This window comes from Sturnus vulgaris, chromosome Z (genome assembly GCF_052056855.1).
Source record: "Sturnus vulgaris isolate bStuVul1 chromosome Z, bStuVul1.hap1, whole genome shotgun sequence".
Lineage (NCBI taxonomy): Eukaryota > Metazoa > Chordata > Aves > Passeriformes > Sturnidae > Sturnus > Sturnus vulgaris.
In genome coordinates, this window is record NC_142283.1 from 62,423,974 (window position 1) to 62,445,071 (window position 21,098).

The 21,098-nt window shown below is 40.9% G+C and overlaps 1 protein-coding gene across 2 annotated transcripts in view; it reads right to left on the minus strand.

The window, feature by feature from the left end:
- Positions 1 to 20,103, minus strand: part of KIF2A (kinesin family member 2A) — a 56,894-nt gene extending 36,791 nt beyond the window's left edge. For both annotated transcript variants that reach the window (XM_014881816.2, XM_014881819.2), the window contains exon 1: positions 19,807 to 20,103. In XM_014881816.2, the coding sequence (XP_014737302.1) occupies positions 19,807 to 19,870 (64 nt within the window). In that variant the 5' untranslated portion in view covers positions 19,871 to 20,103. The remainder of the gene's footprint in view (positions 1 to 19,806) is intronic.
- Positions 20,104 to 21,098: the final 995 nt, after the last annotated feature.

The following is a 21,098-nucleotide window of genomic DNA, read 5'->3' on the forward strand; positions in this document are numbered from 1 at the left end:
AACAAAAACCACAAAAACCCACATACTAACAAAAATAAATGTTACGTCCATCTTCTGAATACTCTGAGCTTAAACAGAAGATGTTCACTACAGTGTTTAAACTGGCAAGGTACACATACAATTTGTTCCTTAAAATTCTTTGTGTTACTAAAAGTTTACATGTTACTGAAGTGCCAGATAAAGCATTTACATCTTTACAATTGCCTCTTGCTCTCGGGAAACAGTATTCCATTATATTTTTCTAGTACACAGCTGAATACAGCAGCTGGGAAATTCAGGAATGCCAGCAACTAATTAGGCTGGCATAAACCTCGTCTAGCATATAAAGCAAGACCAAGCTACCAATACTAAAACGAAAGACTCAATCTGCAGAGAGTGTTTCAATGCAATGACCCTAATTTCTAGTGCATTTTCTAGAGCTGGTATCAAAATTTGACATGTAAGCATGATCACATAAACATAAACCAGCATTATTAGCTGAAGAAGTAATAAGCAATTCAAGAAAACACACCTTAAAACCAAGGGAAGTAGAGCTGATACAACTCTTCACTTGGCATTTCCTTAATTTCTAGTCCCTCTCCTCGCATGATTAGAATTCAGATCACAGGCAACATTTTTTTTTCTGAGAAGTTGTTCTATTTCTGTAGGACTCCCCATCACAGCACCAAGCCTCTCTGAGGTTAAGATATGTTTGGACAACACTCTCAGGCACATCCTATGACTGTTGTCCTGTTCAGGGCCAGGAGTTGGACTTGATAATCCTAATGGGTCCCTTCTATTTTAGAATATTCTATGATTCTATGGGGCTCACAACTAATGGAGAAGTTATTTGAAAAAGCAATTATTTGGGTAAGTATTTTCTGTCACACACCATGTGACATCTGGCTAAGCTCTAGTGACCAGAAAATACTGCTGCATTAAAAAATACTGCTGCCAGTACAGCAGTACAACAGAAAAAAAATGTGTGATGCCATTTACAATTACATTAAGTACACAAACAATACAATATCCTCACTCCAATCAAGTGAAAAACATCAACTCCCCATTGCCTTTCTTCCTAGCCATCTGATAAACAGCTGACAAACGGAAGCAAGCATACTGATCTGATCTGCAGACATATGATATAAATATCATGTATTGTAAAAGTTTTTAGGGCAGCTAGTGATGCGCAAAAAGGTTCACAAGAGCAGTGAAAGCAAATAACCAGGGCTAAATCAAACATTTTAATTAACTCTTAGCCTAGCTAGCAGTGCCAACTCACTGCAAATACCAAGTGTACTTAGATCCTTACCTCTAAGCAAAGAGATCATTTTCTACCTGCCAAGCTTCTCCAAACCACCACAATTTTGAAGCAGAGATCAGAGTAATAAACCCATGGCCCTTTCATCTTCCTACTACTTTCCAGAAACATAAGTTATCAGTGTGAAATATGGGTAGTTGTTTAAATTACACTCTGGACTACAGCAGCAGCTGATATGTGACAAACTCCTCTGTATTTTCCCAAGTGACTCAAGAAATAGAGTTGGACCACATTATTCCCCACCCTTCCACATAATTGAAGAGTGTCTGCCCCAAAAACCATTGTACTCACACATCTCATGCACAAGCTTTATGAAATCTTACGAACAGCTTTGAGCCATACTAATCAAAAATTTACACTCAAGCTCTGGAATGGGCTACGGAAAAGAGAGGTTCATAATTTCTATGATTCTCTCATTCCACCCCCAGAACAGTAGGAGGACCCTACCCCGCAGCATTACATTATGACCATCATACAGTTTAAGTCCTGGAAGCCCAAATGCAGGCAACTATTTTCAGCAGGACCAGGCTGTGGCAATGTTAACAGACCTCACTCTGGCTCATGGCTTGCTCACATTACATCCCCTATACTTGCTATATTTCAGGAGCACAAATGTGTTATATTAGTGGACCATCATTAGCTTTTTTAAGTGCATCAGCAGATTAGGTGAATGTAAAAATATACTACAATTTCACACCTACTACAGTCTTGCTGAGGATGACAACTGCAACAGAAGCTACTCATGCCTTAAAAGATTATAATACACATTTGTGAAATAGCGATGATTTTCTTATTCTTGTTCATGAGTGATTGATGTGAATGTTACATCATCTAGAGACACCTGAACAAGACTGACCTTCACCCCTGTCAATTGATAGTCAAAAATTAAAACTGTGAGAAGTACCTTTTTTTATTCTCTTTTAATATAAACTCCAAGTTACAGATATATATTTTTAAAAATATATACATTTAGGAGACGTACGAGACTACAAATACAGAAGCAGCATATACCAGATAGAATTACTGTAGTTCATAAAATTATCTTCTGTGCTTCAAGTTCCAGTCCTGGCAACTCTGGTGGAAGAGCTTTTCTGCTTGGCGTCTCCATCAGAGTCCTTGGGCAGACATAACTATTCAACTGCAGGGACATCCCTACTGACACAAATCATCACTTGTCCTAGTCCTCCCTGCACTATACAGACAGTCCTGCTGCTCATCCCTCAAGGAAAAACTAGCAGTTACTGCTGACTGATGTTACTTTCTCCACAATACCAAACGTATTTGATTTTATTTTGTTTCAAAGTTTCATTAATCAACAAACCAGTAGATATTTTATTTTGTATCACTGTGTCTACTACTTTTATACCACTTCTATTTTACTTATCATACAAATTTATTTCAATAGGGAAGGCTTTGCCAGCCTTCCCTATTGTCTTGTCTGTTACTTTAGTTACAGTACTATCACAGTATCAAATGAACATTAAACATGCACAGTCCCTACCATATTTCTAAAGCAAGTTCTTAAATACTAAAAATAACATATAATTTAATTAAATACATACTTTAATATTTATTTTTATGAATGATACTTAGCTGCTACCAACTCATTTTGTTTTATTACCAAAATTATCACAGCAGTACTCAAGTCCTTCATACAACATATATGTTACAACCACATCTTATAATCTCCGTAAACATATACAATGTAACAGATACGGATTTTGAGAACAGAAAGTAGTATTACTCAAATCAAGTTTCCCACTTCTGCCTGTATGTTCCAGCTTTGAATTAAAATCCAACTTAATCTGCTCTTGCCCGTACATAAAAAGCTACCAAACTCAGGAATATCCCAAGCAAGATATGTAGGTAATTTCTGTGCAAGTACCAATCAAACACAGCACTTTAGAAAAACAGAGTTCACAGAAATTACGGACAGTCCACAAAGAAATCGGGAGGGGAGAAATAAACAACACACAGACACGTCACTGAGCCGTGTATAACATCTAGCTTCAAAATACAAATAGTATATTTAAAGTTCCTCATACAGCAAACAGGATGTAAGTGACTTTTTGGTTCCCCATCCATCCAACACCAACAAGCACCTCCACTCTGAAGCACTAAATCATAACTCACCGTGCTCAGCCTAGCAGAACTTGTTAGCTGTCCATACTGAAGCACCTTCATCCCCAAATTCCTGTCATGGTTTTCTAAGGCTTCTCTAATAATTTTCTATCCCCAGTCTTGTCACGTTGTGATTTGGTAGGTTTTTCTGGTGACGTTTCATTTTGCAGGCTGGCCTCTAAAATTTCCCTTTACATTCAAACAAGTTTTATGTGGTTTCCCCAGTTAGGAGGAACACTTTGCTTTTTATTTCACTTCAGTGCAGGCCCAGTCTCCTTTGGGGGTGGGGTGTTAATATCCTTTTAAGCAGATTTCAAAGGGCATTATTTTACATTAAAAAGTCTGCTTAAAACATCTTGTCTTTATTTGCTTTCAGAACTTCAACTTTCAGTGAAATCAATGGCAGTCATACCACTGTCTTCACAAAAGGTTTTCAATAGCATCTCATCATGGTAGTATTAGGAAGTTTACACTATATATTGCCTCTGGAGATGCCAGTGTCAGAGAGGAAGAGGATACATGTTACTAAAGCAGCTGAATTCATAACGAAGTGTCCCATTATGATGCCAACAGATGCACTGGTATCTTGATATTTACCGTCAAGTTGTCTCAGCTGTACCATGCCAGTCATCCTATCATTCTTAAGAGTGGGCGAGCTCTCAACTTACTATACCACAGAGAAAGGTATTTGGAAAGAAGCAGCTTCAAATTATATATAATACGTGCCGTCGTAAATCCCCCAGAGAATTTTCAATAAACTGAAAACATTTCACTTTGAAAGCTAGCACTTTGATGTCAATATATACAAACTTTTAAAAGATTTCATGTGTTCAGTCATTTAGTACTCTATGCTCTCTTTATGGATTGTACAAACACACCTGTACAAGCACTATACCTGTTTCAGTCTTTTAAGAGTATCTGCTTTTCCAATACCATCAGCCAAGAGATGAAATATCCCAGAAAAGCTCCAGATCACTTTCTACAGGAACACTCATTGCCAAGTACCAGTAATTCTGAAACAACACTTACTTTTCTTCTTGGCACTTCACCCTGTCCACACTTACTTTGTGACTAGCTAGAATATGGTCATTTACAGTTTATGATCTCCTAATCTACAGCAATAGCATGTTCACTTTATGCCACTTTTACCCCATTTGTTTTGCTCCACACCTCCTAATCTTCCAGCATGACATACATCTCCAGATAGATGATAATCACACTCCAGTGATGTAATGAAGCTTCCCAACAGCTTAATGGATGGGAAAAACTAGCCAGTCGGTCCCAAAAATTAGTTTAAAATTACTAGGTATACCATCATCACCTGTCTTAAGCATAATACCTTTCTTGTGTTAAACTTCATCTGAATCCTTTTTTATAGTCTATTGAACAGTTTATTAAACTCAAGAGAAACTTATGGCTTACCTTCACAAAATGGTCAATGCTGGCAGTGCTGCACAAAACCTCTCCTACCCTGATGCCCTGGCAGGGGCAAACTCAGGTCACTCCACACTCAGCTCCAGGATTTAACATCATGCTAACCTGCTCACTCTCTTTCACAACAGTTTGGGACACAGAGACTAGAAGCATCTCAGTATCTGTCCTTCACTGTTTACTACTATTTTTAGTCCAGGTATTGTACACTGCTAGAATGATTCAATTAGATTTGTAATTTTTCCATTTATTTTAGTGCAAGATCAAGCAGCATGAGCTGTAATCTCCTCTGAAACTGGTATTAATGCGATGGCCAGTTGTTCTATGACCTAAAATCTTTTTATTCATTTATGCCGGTTTTGTTGTTGGGGTACCACAACAGTCTTTCTCTTTGTGATGGAGAGGGGAACTCAGAGGATCTAGCATTTGCTGCAAAGGTAGATTGTGTCATGGTCTTACTGAAACATGGCATAACCCATGACCAACATCATCATTCTCAAGCATCAGACAGTACTAGGATGTAAGAGAGAATATCCTGATAATCCCTCCCTTCTTTTCCTTCTTTCACGCTATAGACAGACACCCTAAGACAACTGGTATGGAGTTGGTTCATGTTCACAACTGCCCTGGAATACTGTATTTCATGGCATATTGCTCAGATGTACAGCACTTTAGTGCTCAGCTCAGGTCCCTCAGCTGTGCCTGCGGTAGCAAATAGCACACTGGTAAAACATGCACAGAGAGGTGTGCAGAACAAAGCTGGTGGTGCTTGGGATCAGCCGTTTGTACAAGACTGGGTCTAGCACCACAGTCTGCACACCCTTTGCCAGAGTGCATCATGCACCTATCTTGAATGTACTTTCCAGTTACATTTCATCCAAAAGGAATTTTGTGTGAACTTAAGCACAGAAAAAGGAAGTAAATGATGATCAGAAGATATGGGTCCAAAGCTCATCTTCTGTATGAACTGAATTCTTGTTAACAGATGCACGCATGGTCCCAAATGGCACATCTAGATCTAGAGTATCAAAACCTCTTAATTCACCTTGACCAACACAGAAATGAGAAAACTGCATTGCAATCTCCCACTATGACGCCTTTAAGAGCATGAACAGGTGCACATGCTGCATGCCCACACACATACACAGGAATATGAAAGCATGATGCTTACTAAAATAAAGGACTGTCCAAGCAGTGACAGACAAAATGATGCAATTCAGGCACCTCCTCAAGAACCAGACACAAGAGTTCAGGATTGCTGTAGGAGGCAGGTCATCTAGCTCACTCCAGATGGGAGCCTGTAAGTGAACTAGCACATAAGCACTGAGAATTATCACGGTACTAGGACACTAGACTGAGATGCAAGATAAACTCACAGCCAAAACCATGCAAATTGTGAAATATTTTAATCCTCAGTTCAAAAAGATTGCATGCAAACAAGTACTAATGAAGTAGAGCATAGGGAAAGAAAAGCATGTTTTCTTTTATTATACAGGTCTTTCACAGCATTAGCTACAAATTTACAGAATATCTTGAGCCTGGTGTTCAGTAACACTATATTACATTGAATTTGCCATCTGATCCTTTGACAACACAGATTTTTTGGTAGCTAGATGACTCTGAAAGAGTCATCCCAAAAATATGGGAGTGCAGAAAAAAAGTGGCAGATAAGCTTCAATATTGTTGGGGTTTAGGATTTCTTCCTTTTGTTTTCTTTCTCTTAGGGAATTGTCTCCCATTTTTTCTCTTAAGAAACAATAACGATCAGTACTTAAGAGAGACAAAAGAAGAAACTACTCAGAAGTAGGAGGAGTGCAGCTGGCTTTACTGTGGGGGCTGAGGGGCTTCTCTCGGAGAGACAGAGATATGGCGAGAATTGGGATGGGAAAAGGGGCTAGGCACAGTTCCTAGATCGATCTCTTGCTCTCTCGGGCACAGAGAGGGACAGTCGAGCTGCTGCTTGGGGGAACTCGCTGCTGCCACTGTCGGAGCCCAGCCCTGCCCTGCTGCTTGTGCTGTGGGTGAGCGTTTGCTCGTGAGAGCAGCCACTGAACTGGGACCTTTCCTGGCACCCTGCCGCACTAAAATAAAAGGATCCTTCGCGACCTGCTGGGGCGCCTCAGCGCCGATCCTGAGATCCCGAGCCCCTCTCCCCTGCCAGGGAGCCTCTCCCTGCCGTGTTCGCAGCCGGGCTGTCTCTGTCCACTTCCCCTGCCACTGCTCCGCGTTTTTCAGTTCACTGTAGCCACACGCCCTTTGCCTGCCGGGATGCTCTGTGGTTCCAGTTAAGCTGCGGAGTTTCGGCCGCCTCTTGCTCGCTCTCCCGGGCGAGCCCGCCCTGCCGTTCCCGCTGCAGCTCCTTTCGCTGTCCGGAGGGGCACCGGGATCGGCCGCCACCGGGGGATTGTGAAGGATCAAACCCCGTCCCGTCGCTGCCGCCGGCTGCGTCCGCCATCACGGCGTGAGGGAACCAGCGCCCCCTGCAGGCCGGGGAGTCCCGGCAGCGCCCCTGCCGGCCGGCAGCGGAAGTGCAGCCGAGGGGCAGCGCTGGGCCCGGGTTGGGCCGGCGCTCCCGGGCGGTAACGGCGCTCGGCTCGTTTGTCTGCCTTGGCACACACGGACACTAAGCCAGTGTGTAAAGTCACAGAGCTGTCACTGCTTCGCCCAGCTCTTTGCCTGAAAGCCCCTCAATGTCAAAGTTAGAATGATTCGGAGGGAAGGGGTTCATATTCTCCAGTCCAAGGGAGGTTCTTGCTTACCTTAGCAGACACCTGTCTTTCAATCTTAGACAAACATTAAAGGAAATCTAATACATCCAGAGAAAACAAATCTTAATTACAATTTTAAAATGCTGAATCAGGAACTAGAAGTTACAGCTCTAGAGAGACCCTTTAGTTGACACAGCTATCTCAAAATATTATTGCTAAACATGCACCTGCAATGACAAAAAAAGCTGTTGAAACTTAGAAGCAAGTATCCTTTTCAAACTATAAATAAAACTTCCGTACATTCACATCTCAAGTAGTATCGCACCCCCCAAAAAAGATGTAAGTGGGATTAGAGAAGGTTAAGAAAAGGACAACTAAGAAAACAAGGAGAATGAAGGTATTAAGCAGGTAAAGACTGCTCACTTTTAAGGAGAGCACTGAAGGTGGATTTGGTTCCACTTTACAACCATAAAGGACAAAATGAGTGAAAACTATTATTGACAATATTCTGCAACGCTAAAGCTGGGAGTGGTTTCTTAAGGCATAGGTTACAGACAGATGAAAGCGATAATGTACTTTTTTATGAAGAAAGCAGGGAACTTCTCGATCTTGTGTCTGCAAGAGGCAGGCAGTGTAAGTCTGGTCACAACGGTATTCAATAAATTCACAGGCAACTGGTCTATAAATGGCTAGGACCAGGCAAAGTTGTACTTTTAACATCCTAGACAAAATTTTGGATAGTGGGGAAAGACAAACATTTTGGAAAGGGACAAGGCTGATGTGCTTCCCCTAAACAGCCTCTAATTGCTGGGCTAAATGAATCACCCATCTGATTCACTAGTGTACTTCATATAGAAGTGGTGGGCTTACTGGAAGTACCGTAAGTAGTAAGGAGACTGATGAATCCCTGCAAAAATGCTTTAGAAGTTCTTTAAAAAACCAACTTTCTTCAATTTCATTAAGTCTTATGAGGAGAGAAGAAAAAAAGTCTTCATTCACTTTCATTAAGTAAAAATTTTGTCACATGTTCACACAGGAATATCCCTTCTAAAGTGTAAAACAAACCCCAAAATGAAACAATAATAATCTACACATTTCCAAAATTCCTGCGAGGTTTTCCAGCACCTGCTGGTCCCCTCCATAGCCCACATCAACCCCCTCCAGTTCTCAAATTTAAGAAAGATTGAGCAGTCAGAGATGCAAACTTTATTCAAATGAGAACAAGACATCAATGTATAACAGGATCATATTTACTGTCCTCTAGGAAATTTTTCTTTTACTGATGCTGCATAAGTGAAGGTTTCCATTCAATTCCTGGTAACACTTCTACCTTTCCCATGAGTTCATAACTTTTCAACACATTGCAGGAATAGTTCAGTATCTTGTATTATTTCTATGGTTTTGTAAAACTGAATATATTTTGACATATTTCTTTGCATTTAGTCAGCAGTTCTTTGGAGACCATACGAACAATTTTGCAGGCAGCCTCAGTAAACTTCTAAAACTGCTTCTCAAAGTTACTCACAGAATACTTCTTCATATATTTTTGCAGATCCAGGCCCTCTGTGTTCAGTATAAATTTCATTACATTTCTGATGTGTAAGCCAACTTAGATACAGCTCAAGTATGTCCTGGTATGGCACTGACTGGGATAGTTATCTTTCTTCCTAGCAGCTAGTGGTTGCTGTGGCATAGTAAGAAAATAATGATAAGACACCTATGCTTTGGTTGTTGCTAGTTAGCTCTTACCCCAAAATAATTTTAGTGTTCCATGCTCTGCCAGTGCGTAGGTGCACAAGAGCCTGGGAAGAAGCATAACCAGGAGAGTTGGCCTGAACTCACTAAAGGGATACTCTGTATTTTTATAATAGCATGTAGGGATAGGACTAGGGTAACAGCCTTCAACTCATAGAGAGTAGGTTTAGACGGGATATTTGCAAAAAATTCTTTGTTGTGAGGGTAGGCACTGCAAAGGTCGTTGAGAGAAGCTGTAAATGCCCCATCCCTGGAAGCTTTCAAGGCCAGACTGGACAGGGCTCTGAGCAATGATGTCTACTGAAAGGCCCATAGCAGGAGTGATGAGGGGGTCGTAGTGGTTAATTTTTTGGGTCCTTTTCAACCCAATTCATTCTATGATCCTGTCACTCCATACCTAAAACGTCATGCCCAGTATATAAACTGGGCAAGTTGGCTGGTAGGGTCCAATTCGCATGGGGACAGGCTGGATATCGGTCAGCAGGTGGTGAGACCCTGTTCTGTATCACTTGCCTTTTTTGGCATTTTATTTCTCTCTCCTATTGTCGTCTCCCTTTGCATTATAATCATGTTACTGTTTTTACCACTACTACTACTACTACTACTATTATTATTCTTCAATCATTAAACTGTTCTTTCTTCAACCTACAGGTTTTAACTTTTCTGGGATTTGTTTTTTTTTTCCTAATTCTCCTCCTCATTCCACCCGGGGTGGAGGTGTGTGGACTGAGCAAACAGCTCAGTGTTACACAGTTGCTGGCTGGTATTAAATCTAGACAGTCCTTCAAATAGCATTTGGAAATAGCTATTTGAAAGCTATATATAGGTATATTTTTCAAATAGCAGTGGTTGTTGAAATTTGTTTAGTAACAGGATTTAACATTGTGGCGGATTAAAATAGTTTGGTGAATATCATCTGCACAGGACAGACGTGACTTGTCGAGTCTTCTCTCTCTCCTCCTTTTTCATGTTGTTTGTTGTTTGAATAAATGGCAGAGACTTCCTTTTGATGATTTTCTCTACTTTCTCTGAAGCTCATCATATCTGCCTAAAAACAATAGTTTCTTTGTATCACACAGAAAAATTTTAACAGCACCTTCTACAGATATTTTCAAATGGTACTCTTTGCTTTTCATGACCCATCCCATCAAGCAGTTGTTTGTTGGGCCTTTTTTTTCCCCTTTACTTCACAAAATTATATTTAGTAAGAACATGTACTGTTAGTTAATTCATTATAGAGCTGACAACTGCTGCTCCAGCTTAAAAGTGAGAAGACTTCATTCTCATGCAAGTTTAAAGCTTGTATTTTAGATTAACAAGGTTCTAAAAGTTCAAACCAACAAGAAAACTTTAAGTAGTATTTTAATTCTTCTTTGATGAAAGCTTATCACAATTTAAAAACCATCTCGTTGTGATCAAAATATTGACATTATTCATCACCACCTGAATTCATATTGTACTAAAATGCTAAAATTTACACAAAAGTTCAAATCATAAAAATACAAAGTAGAAGAAAACATAACCCACAGAAGATTTAGAAATGTTGAGTATTCAAAAACCTAAGTGTTTCTGCACTTTTCAAGCTGAACTTACTTCCACTGCCCTCCTCCTAGAGCCAGAAATCCTCATTAGCACATCACTATGCATTCCTGCATCTCTGTAGATGAAACACTTCTACAGATAAGTTATGCAAACATCTCTATAGATCAGCCGGAAATACTTCTCAAACTCCTTATGTCGTTTAGCCACCGAATAAAAGTAATACATTTTAGCGACTGCAAAATGTGCAGCCCTGTGCAACAAAGTTTCTAGAGCCAAACTCTGCAAGGGCACAAGTATGCGGGATACCGTGCTTCTAAAGAAAAGGTTTTAGACAAAGCCCACTGTCCATCTCTCTCCACCCACACACCCAGTGTGCTGGCCACTGAAGGCAATTCCTAAACAAACAGTTCTGTAATTAACAGAAAAGACTAAAAGTACACTTCTGATACCTGGGATTACACAAATCTGCAAGTGCCTCATGAGAGCCAAGAGAACATCAAACCTAGAAAACCTGGCAAAGCTTCAATGAATTTTTGATAACTTGAAAGTAAACAACATTCCAGTAGATGAACAGAATTACCACATACTCCTAAAAATGACAACAAAGTAAAAGACTTTTTGTTATGCACAAGTCACTTTGTTACTGATTGGGATTGGCCAGTTAGTTTTACACTGTGCTGGTGGTTACAAATGTGGCAGAAAATGGACCCTTTACAAGCCTGGGAAACCCAAAAGCAGTTTATGACTGAAGGAACAAGAACTGCCACTAAATAAAAACAAAACTACTCTGAGAGCATATTTATTTGAATAAAGCAAAATAAAAAAACTCTACCACCACATTCAAGCCCTCAAAGCAACATAATCTCTCATTCATCTTTCAAGAGTCAAAAATCAGATCCAGTGTTGCTTAATAAAATCCAATTAAAAAAAAAAAAAAAGACAAAAGGAAGAAACTGATCAAGTGGCTTACTTAAATTAAACCGAATTGATAACTCACATTTTTTAAAACCATCATTAAAAGTTTTGGTTAGACACAGTGCTACCTACCACTACCGACTCCTTTTAAGCAATTCTAAAATTAACTTGGGTTCCTAGCAACAGGAAACAACTGAATTTAGACAGTAATAGTAGAGTTATCACAAGTCTTCCAGGCATGTGCTATTCTTGTAAATGGTTCCGTGCACTACACATTAAAAAACACAACGTTAGTCTGATAAATTTAAACTCTTATCCCAGAAAGGTAAATCTAAAGCATTTTTACACACAGCTTTATTGCCTTTGCCTAACAAATATAAAACCTAGTTTTACATATTTAGCAATGCCCAAATTCAAATGCAGCAAAATTAGCTTTGCAGAACACTTTTTAATGAGGAAATGGCAATGCCACGTTTGTAACACCCTCCCTGAGATCTACTACCTGCGGCTGCACCACTTCCCTGGGGCAATTACCGGGCACAGAGAAGCTGTGGCACAAAACACCAACATCGAGCCCCCTGTTCCATCTCCACAGGGGGCTCCACGTCAGGAAAGCTTTAATAATGGTAGAGGAATTCACTGATTTCTAGCAAATCAAAGATATGTGAATGTTCTAAGGTCAAAATTGACCTTATCATGATACCATTTGGGGATATGAACAAAGCGTGTTTCCAGGTTATCACAGGGTCTGAGGCAACACTGTCTCATGGCTAAACACTTAATACAGAATTCAAAGGATCCCTTTATAAAAGCCAAATGTGTAAGAAAATCACATCAATCGCCTATCTATCTATCTATCTATCTATATTTGGAACACTACAGAAAATACAGATTGTTTAATTCTTTAAATGAAAATTTTTAAAAATTGTACCCACAAACAAGACAAAATATTTTTAGGAAAGGAACTAGGGCAGGAAAATAAAACAGCACATGTGACCATACATACACAATATGAATGGGTTTAAGGATATAGCTAATAGCAGTTTTAGATAATCTCTATCTAAATAACATATTTAAATCATAGTTTCAATTTCCTGCTCTCCCTTTCTCATTTCACTACAAGACATCTAACTAAAAGCTAACCCCAATGCAGCAGGCAGACAAAAGCAGTTAAACAGTAAAGTTAAACATCCTAGTAGTCAAAACTAACTGTAGCTTATTTAATTATGAAAAGTATCTAACAATCTTACATAAGTAGGGAAACATCTGCCCAAACCCAAGAAAAATTGCTCTAAGCATAATAGCTAGGAATATCTGGCTTTATATCTCTATTCAGTCCATTACTGAGAATGATTTAAATAAAACCCCAAATACCAAGTCACAATAAAACCTAAAGGTTTGGAATATACAACTCCAAACTTTTACAAGGTTGTTAGAAGGATCTTCAAAAATATAAGAAGTCTTCTGAAAAGACACGAGTCACAAATCTGAAAAACACATAAAAGATTTCAAGTAATGAAAAAGTACTGTTCATATATCTGAAAGCTTTTTTTGTGTTTTTGAAATAGATTCAGAGATATAACAGAGAATGTACTGCAACTACACAAAAATCTTCCATCCTACATCTGGAAATACACACTGAAAGCATATACACCTCCAAACAGTTTTATCTATGCTACAGAAACATAACGAGAAATTGACTATTAAAATCCAATGGCTTCTTAAACCCTCCTCAGTTTTAAATCACAAATACCATCATGCCTGACCATGTATTATATTATATTATATTATATTATATTATATTATATTATATTATATTATATTATATTATATTATATTATATTATATTATATTATATTATATTATATTATATTATATTATATTATATTATATTATATTATATTATATTATATTATATTATATTCATTCTCACTACTGGACAAGGTAAAGACTGCTTAGTAGTCCTTACTGTGAACTTCCACATTTTACTTCTTGTATCACATTAGATATTCAACTTATTTCTGAAGTTAGCAAAAACCTTTAATGTATCTGAACTATCTTCCTCTATGGAATACATATAATGTGAACAATTATAAGGAACACCATGGTTTATTAGTGGTCACCATGGGTTGACCACAGCAGTCTCCTCCTGATCCCAAATCCTGTCAAACAGTATGGTGAGGAAGACAAGATAACCCAACAAAATACAAGACAGGAAGAAAAGCTGGGAAAACAAATCCCACTTTATGATATAAACAGTAAATGTTTATAAAGGAAGAACCAAAACCGTAACAGAGCAATGAAGTTATTTTGCTCCATTCTGTTGCTTACTCCTCAAGCACAAAAAGAAAACAAAACCCCAAAAACCTTAGTAGCATACTTCACCAGTCAACACAACAAATATCCTACAGATTTTGTGCTCCAAGAAAAGAGCTCACCTGGTAAATACTTCACACTCATTTCTCTGCCTTGTTCCACAGTAAGTGGATGTATGAAAAAAAACCTCAAAAGGTTAGTTTATCTCCTATAGCAAAGAGAAAGCTATACTTTTGCAAGATATTACTCTTCAGTCAATTACTTCTTCCCCATGACTTATTGTCTTGTCCCACCTTGACAAGGGGAAAAGTGATGCTTGGTGCCATAGCAGCACAGTGAAGTCTTCCACTCATAAAGCCATAAGAAGAAAAAACAAGCAACACTAGGCCCAGGCCACAGGCCACCACAGAGCATGGGTACAAAGAAAAATAATTTTACCTATTAAGTAGAAAGAACAGATTCCCCCATAACAGTTTACTGGGGGAAAAACATGCAATATGAGCTGTGTGATCCTAATTGCCAGGTACAGCTCTAAAGACATTACTGCCAGTAAATAACGCTGTATGAAACACACTTATGGAACAAAGATGAGAAGAGTCTCTGAAGAACAGGACTCAACTCTTGTTATTCACCTTGCAAAAAAGCTATTTCCACAAAATACAGCAGGCCTACATAAATATCTGAGAATCTGTGAGTAACAATGAAAATTCACGGCTTAATGAAAGCTGAACGCATAAAAAGTGATTCAGAAAGGAGACAGAAAATTTAACATATCCTCCTGGTCAATTTTTCTGAGGGAACAATCCCCAGAAACTTTGGATGCTACAATGAGAACCTACACCGGATAACCCTAAGTGCTAGACCTACTAACTGGACCAGCAACAGCAGACTTGAAACCATGGGTGTGTTCTGGCTATTAGGGAAGCACAAAGAAACATTGTGTCTGTACAGCTTACAGAGGGATTAGGTAATTGAGTCAAATGATTTAAATGTGGTAACAAAAACCTTAATCACATGGAACAAATAGATGTATGTCACCAAAGGAAAGAGTAAAAACACATTACCATTTAAATCTGTCCTCAAGAGCTTGTAAAATAGGGTGACTACCCAAACCTGAACAGAAATTTTATAGCATCATTAAATCTACTCTTCTGCCATAAAATCATTCTTGCTACTGGGAGTTACACACGAAGATATAAGAGTACTCAGAACACAGAGGATGCTACTGACCTCTCAACTCTGAGAAACATGAGTTTCACAGAAGTTGCGTTTTAGAGAAGTTTAGCCCTGACTGTTCCTAAAATGTAGTCTCATTTGTGTCTGAAGGTGAAAACAGTTACCAAGATGTTTTAGCAAGACTAAGGACAGAGGAGCTCCCAGTAGGTTTTTGGACTGAATGGATTATCCTCTGCCATGACCAGTTCCAGCTGCTCCAGACACAAATGGAGAAAATTCTTAAGCAGGCAATTAAAAACATAACAGCAAGATTTCTTCCTACCTCACATCAGTAAAAGGTTATTTAAACAACAGACTCAGGAAGAACAGAAACTGTTTACAGTTGCTGGTGTATTTTTTCAGTTTTTATTGTAACATTGGATATTCCTCCCATCCTTCTTAAAATTCTGCTATGCTTCCAGATTCAACCTCCTCTGGTAACAAGCTCCATGTGATAACTGTACCCAGTCCTTTCTTCTTTTAACAATTTCAAGTTTTCCTTTTCAAACACTGACAGCTCTCCTGTTCTTGTATTATGAAAAACATGGACAAAAAGTCATGATCTTTCATTTTCACACCACTTGATGGTTAATCCTTAAAAATTCAGTATTTTTCCTTTCCCATAAGTTCAGTCAAATCTTAAGTCAGTCTCCTAATTAGAAAAGTGTCCCTCCTCCTCATTCCTGTACATTATTTCTGACACATGAAGGTCAGAATTGTATTTGCCTCTCCATCCCTCCTACAGCATTTCCAAAATGAGCAAATATATAATTAATTTCTCAGCCTTTCTAGGTAGTATTTCAGATATGCTAAGACAGAGAACAAGAACAGTCTGAGGAGGAAATGGACAGAAAAAGAAATTAACCAACCTGCTAAAGGGCTGCAGGGCAGAAGTGATTTGTCTTGTTTCAGGAAAAAACTGCATTTATGGAGAAAAAATGTGAAAGGTTCTTTCTACAAGAACTTAAACAGGTCTTTGTCATCATTAATGGGATAATGCAAAGGAAGTGTAGCTACAGGTCTAAGTTCACACATAAAACAGCAGGCTATTATTATTTGTGTAATGGGAATTCATCAACAGAAAAATGCCTACCTTTAGAAGCCAACAAGGGACATCTTCTGGATAGAATCACTATCGTGAGTCTGGCAGGTACCTTCTGATCTCCTACCAACTGCCCTAAGCTTCCATGTGATAAGGCACATTTTTCAAATGCAGAAATGCAGTCCATTCTTAGCAAATTGCAACCTAAAACAAAGTAGTTCTTTCCCATTTCCAAGACAGACTATCAAGTCATATTTCAAGCATAAATTAAACCAAGCAGTAAATTTCAGTATCAGAAGATATTATAGAAACCTGAACTAGGTGACCACTTAATACCTCTTACGATACATAACACAACTAGTTATTCTGGTTGTAGTAACTGGAAATACTATCTGCAGCTATAGGTAACAGTTACAAGGATGCTTACACACTGAGGAAAAACAGAAAACTCTGCAACATCAGTCCTTGAAAATGTAGGGGTTTATCCAAACTGTTTTTCATGTGTTTTTGGCCGTAACTTCTAACAATGCCTTTCTTTTGTACAACATTCATTTTCAATTCAGTTCTACAATAAATCTCTCACTTCAGGCTAATTAGAACTTGTCAAAATGACAGAATATGTGACTTATTTTTTCCAGAATGTTCTGGTCTTACTTGTAACAATCACGTTTCACCAAAAAAATGCATTTCTTTTAGCTTTCTCTACTTAAAGAAAAATGGTTCTCTGGAATCAATAAAACTCTCTATTCAGAAAAAAAATGTTTAAGATTACTGGCAGATAGATGAAAAAACCCACACACTTTTTCACTGACCCCACCAATGAAATAAAACTATTCTTCTCTGGATTCAGCAAATTAACAGGTAAATAAAAAAAACTTAAAGAATTACTGTATCTATCTCTCAACACAATATTTCGTTTTAAGAAAGGACTCTCTACAGACAAGACAATATGTAAAAAGAAAAGCCCATATAAATACATTTCTCTCTCCAAAAGTTTCCTAAACCGTTTTAATGGTGCTTTCTCAGCCAACAGCAGCTGATTTGATAGACAGCTCTGATTCTTCCTAGGATACAGCTCTGGGGAAAGCAGATCCAGATCACATGTAAAGACTTCCATGTCATCCTGACTATATACTACATACTGATACTGCTGGGGTCATAGATCCCTCTGTAAGCTATTGGAACACACTAATTGTGCAGAAAACTAGCACATTCAAAAGTTTTCTACTGTGTTTAGTAAATCAAATCTTCAATTAACATATTAAATAATCAGAAAAAAAATCATTAGACACACTGGATGGGAGAGAGTCTGTAGGAACAACTCAGCTGACAGAGGGACAAGCAGCAAAACCCTCGCCTTGTCAGCAGCAACAAGATCAATGTCCACTGCTGTGGAACCACAGCTGAGGTTCGAAAACTACATTCTATCAGGCAATCCAATTTAGTGCTGGCTGTCCTTCCAGATCTCCCTCAAAATGCTCTCTTCTACATACCTAGGACAATGTCTCCTACAGTTTAATGATAAGAGAATGACACTTATCTGCAGTAGCCTGAGCCAGAACAGGACATCTCTTCCAGTCCCAAAGGAAAACAAGGACACCTCACAATTATCAGGACTCACCACTTAATTATGATAGTGCAGACTTGCTCACACATGGACCAACTTAACACAAATACTCAAAACTGCTGAAACTGAGAAACTGCTGTGAAGACGTCCCCCTAATATATATTACTGATGAGTAATATACTTATTGTGCTGCATCATCTTTTTCAGTGATGCAGCAAAACACACAAGCCACTAATAGTAATGAAAATAAGTACTGTTATATCTGGGAGTTACCAAAATCTCTTCTGATATTAAAAACTGTGTAGAACCCCACAGAGTGGAAAACAAGAACAGCAAAGCATTTTCATGCCTAATTTCCAAAAGCATACAAAACAAACAGTAGTGTTTCTTAGGAGTTCCCATAGACATCAGAAAAAGTTTCACAAGTTGCTACTGTGAAGCTTTCTAGAATCAGACAAGAGATCCACAGGAGTTATGCAAAAAATTGCCAGACCAAACATATTCTTCACGTGGCAGACAAGGCATTTGGCACAAATTGAGGGGTTGGGTGCAAGAGTGTTCAGCCAACACCAACCATTATTTTATTGTAGGGTTGAATTGCAGCATGGAACACAAGAAAGAAAAGCTGCATAAGGCTTTTTTCCTGCCTCATGACAGAACCATGATAGCTTCAAAGCCCTGGACCTCCACATCCCTCTTCCCTTTCGTCCCATTTGCTTACTCTTTAGCAACCCTCTGGATTCCAGGGGCAAGAAAAAAGAAAACAAAACAAAACAGAACAAAACAAAAAACAGCAGTAAAAAAAACAACAAAACCTTTCTAGAAAATCCCAGCAGAACCCCACCCCAGTTTAGCAGGTTTCAAAGACCTCACAGAGGCTGAGAACAGATTACATATTGCCACTCAGATCCACGAGCTGAAGTCATGAGTGACCTGCCATTGATTCAGTCAACTTCCCACGTAGGTTGTCTCCTAATAGACAGAACCACTGAATTGTTGATATTGGAAGGGACCTCTGCAGACCATCTAGTCCAACCCTTCTGCCAAAGCAGGGTCACCTAGAGCAGGTTACACAAGAACACGTCCTGATGGGCTTTGAATATCTCCAGAGACAAATATGAAGAGTTAGCACCCTAAACCTGTCACACACATCTTCTTAGTTCACATGTATTTTCAGATAGCATCACGCATCCTCCCACCAGGAAAAGCTGGGCAAGACGAGAAACACTGGATCCCCAACGGAGAAATTACAACTCACGGGCATAAATAGCAAGTACTCTTCTTACATTTTAATCACAAAGAACATCTGAAATAATAACATCAGGCTTTCTGCCAAGTGATGGAAACGTCCAAAGGCATTCCTGTCAGGGCATTACCGTTGTGCCATTTTTCAGAGCACCGGAGAAGACAAGAAGTTACCTCTTTCAAACGAAAGGCCTTTCCTTCCTTCCTTCCTTCCTTCCTTCCTCCCTCCCTCCCTCCTTCCTTCCTTCCCTCCCTCTCTCCCTCTCTCTCTCTCTCTCTCCATCACCTCATCCCCTCCCCGAAGGCCCTCCTACCTCCGTGCCAAAAGCTCCCCGGCTCCCCTCCCACCGACCCACGCCCGAAACCCCACCCCACCCCCCCACCCGAAGCCACCCCGCCGGTCTCGGTGCCCGCCGCACCCGCGGGTCCCCGCGGGTCCCCTCGGGTCCCCCCGGCCCCGCCCGTGCTCCCCTGACAACCGCAGCGCGCGCGGGGCGTGGCCCCGCCCCGGCCCCGCGCACACAATGGGCCCCGGCGCGCGCGGCCCCGCCCGCCCCCCGCGCCCCGCGCGCGCGGCACCGCCCGGCCGGGATGTGGGGAACGGTGGGGGGAAGCTGTCCGCGGCCGCCGCCCTCCCCGGCCCGCTCACCATCGCTGCGCTTGATCTCCACGTAGATCCCTATCTGGATCTTGCCGAAGTTGGCCGCTGCCATCGCTTCATGGGGCGCACGGGGGAGATCGGAGGCGTTGCCGGCCGGGCACACCGCGGGGAGGGAGGCGAGGCCGTGCACAGCAGAGGCGGCGGCGGCTCTGGGCGGGCGCGACGGCCGGCCGGGGAGGAGGAGGCGGGGAGCGGAGAAAAGGCGCCGGCCGGATACAACAGGCGCTGTAGGCGCTTCTGCGCCTGCGCGGCCGCCGCGGCGTCACGGCGACACCGGCTCGCGGGAGGGGGCGGGGGCGCCGCGCGGCCGCAGCCCGCGCGCCCCGCCCCGCGGCCCCGCCCCTCGCCGCGGGCGCGCGCAGGCCGGGAGGCGCCGGGCGGGGCCGGGCCCGGGCCGGCCGCAGTGCCGGCATCGCCGCGGAGGGCGGACCCGGCCTGCCACACTCGAACACAAACACACACGATCCCTGCGGCGCCAGATGGTGGCCGAGCTGCTCTGGAGCGTTAATGTAATAGCTTTATCTACCTGCTGCCTGCTCATGCGGCTCCCATGTGCTCAGTAGAGCAGCTTAGGAGCAGTCGTCCTGCTCTCCAGCCTGCCTGCAGCTCTTGTATCCAAGGAAGGCACATGGTGTGGTTCTGAGGATGTGCTGTGCAGAGCTCACGGTTGGACTAGATAATCCTTGTGAATCTCTCCTAATTCAGAATATTTCATTAATCTATGAAGGTCATCCCATCAACAGCATCCATCCATCTCAGGAGCCTACCAGGAAACCAGAGAGGGGCTCTTTGTCAGGAACTTTGTAGTGATAGGACAAGGAGTAATGGGTACAAATTGAGAGAGGGGAAATTTAGGTTACATGTTAGAAGAAACACTGCGTGAGAGTGAGTACACTGTGAGTCCAGTGAGACACTGGAACGGTTAACCCAGAGAGGCTGCAAGTGATGTCCCAACCCAGGCAGTGGTCAAGGCCATGTTGAATAAGGCCTCGAGCAACTTGGTCTTGTGAGATGTGTCTCTGCCCCATGGAAGAGGGTTTGGAACCAGATGTTCTTTAAGATCAATTCCAATCTCTCAGCATTCTATGACCTTTGCCTCATGCCCTGTGTCCTTATACAGTTTAAATAAAAATAAAATGTGACTTGTGTTCTGCATTTCCCTGTTGCAACTTCTTCATCTCAAGCAGGCCATTGTGTTTTTGCCCCTTGGGTTTTTCCTCCAAGGGCAGTTTCTGACATGATGAATCCGCCACTGGTTTAAAATTGTCCTTCCTGGGCAG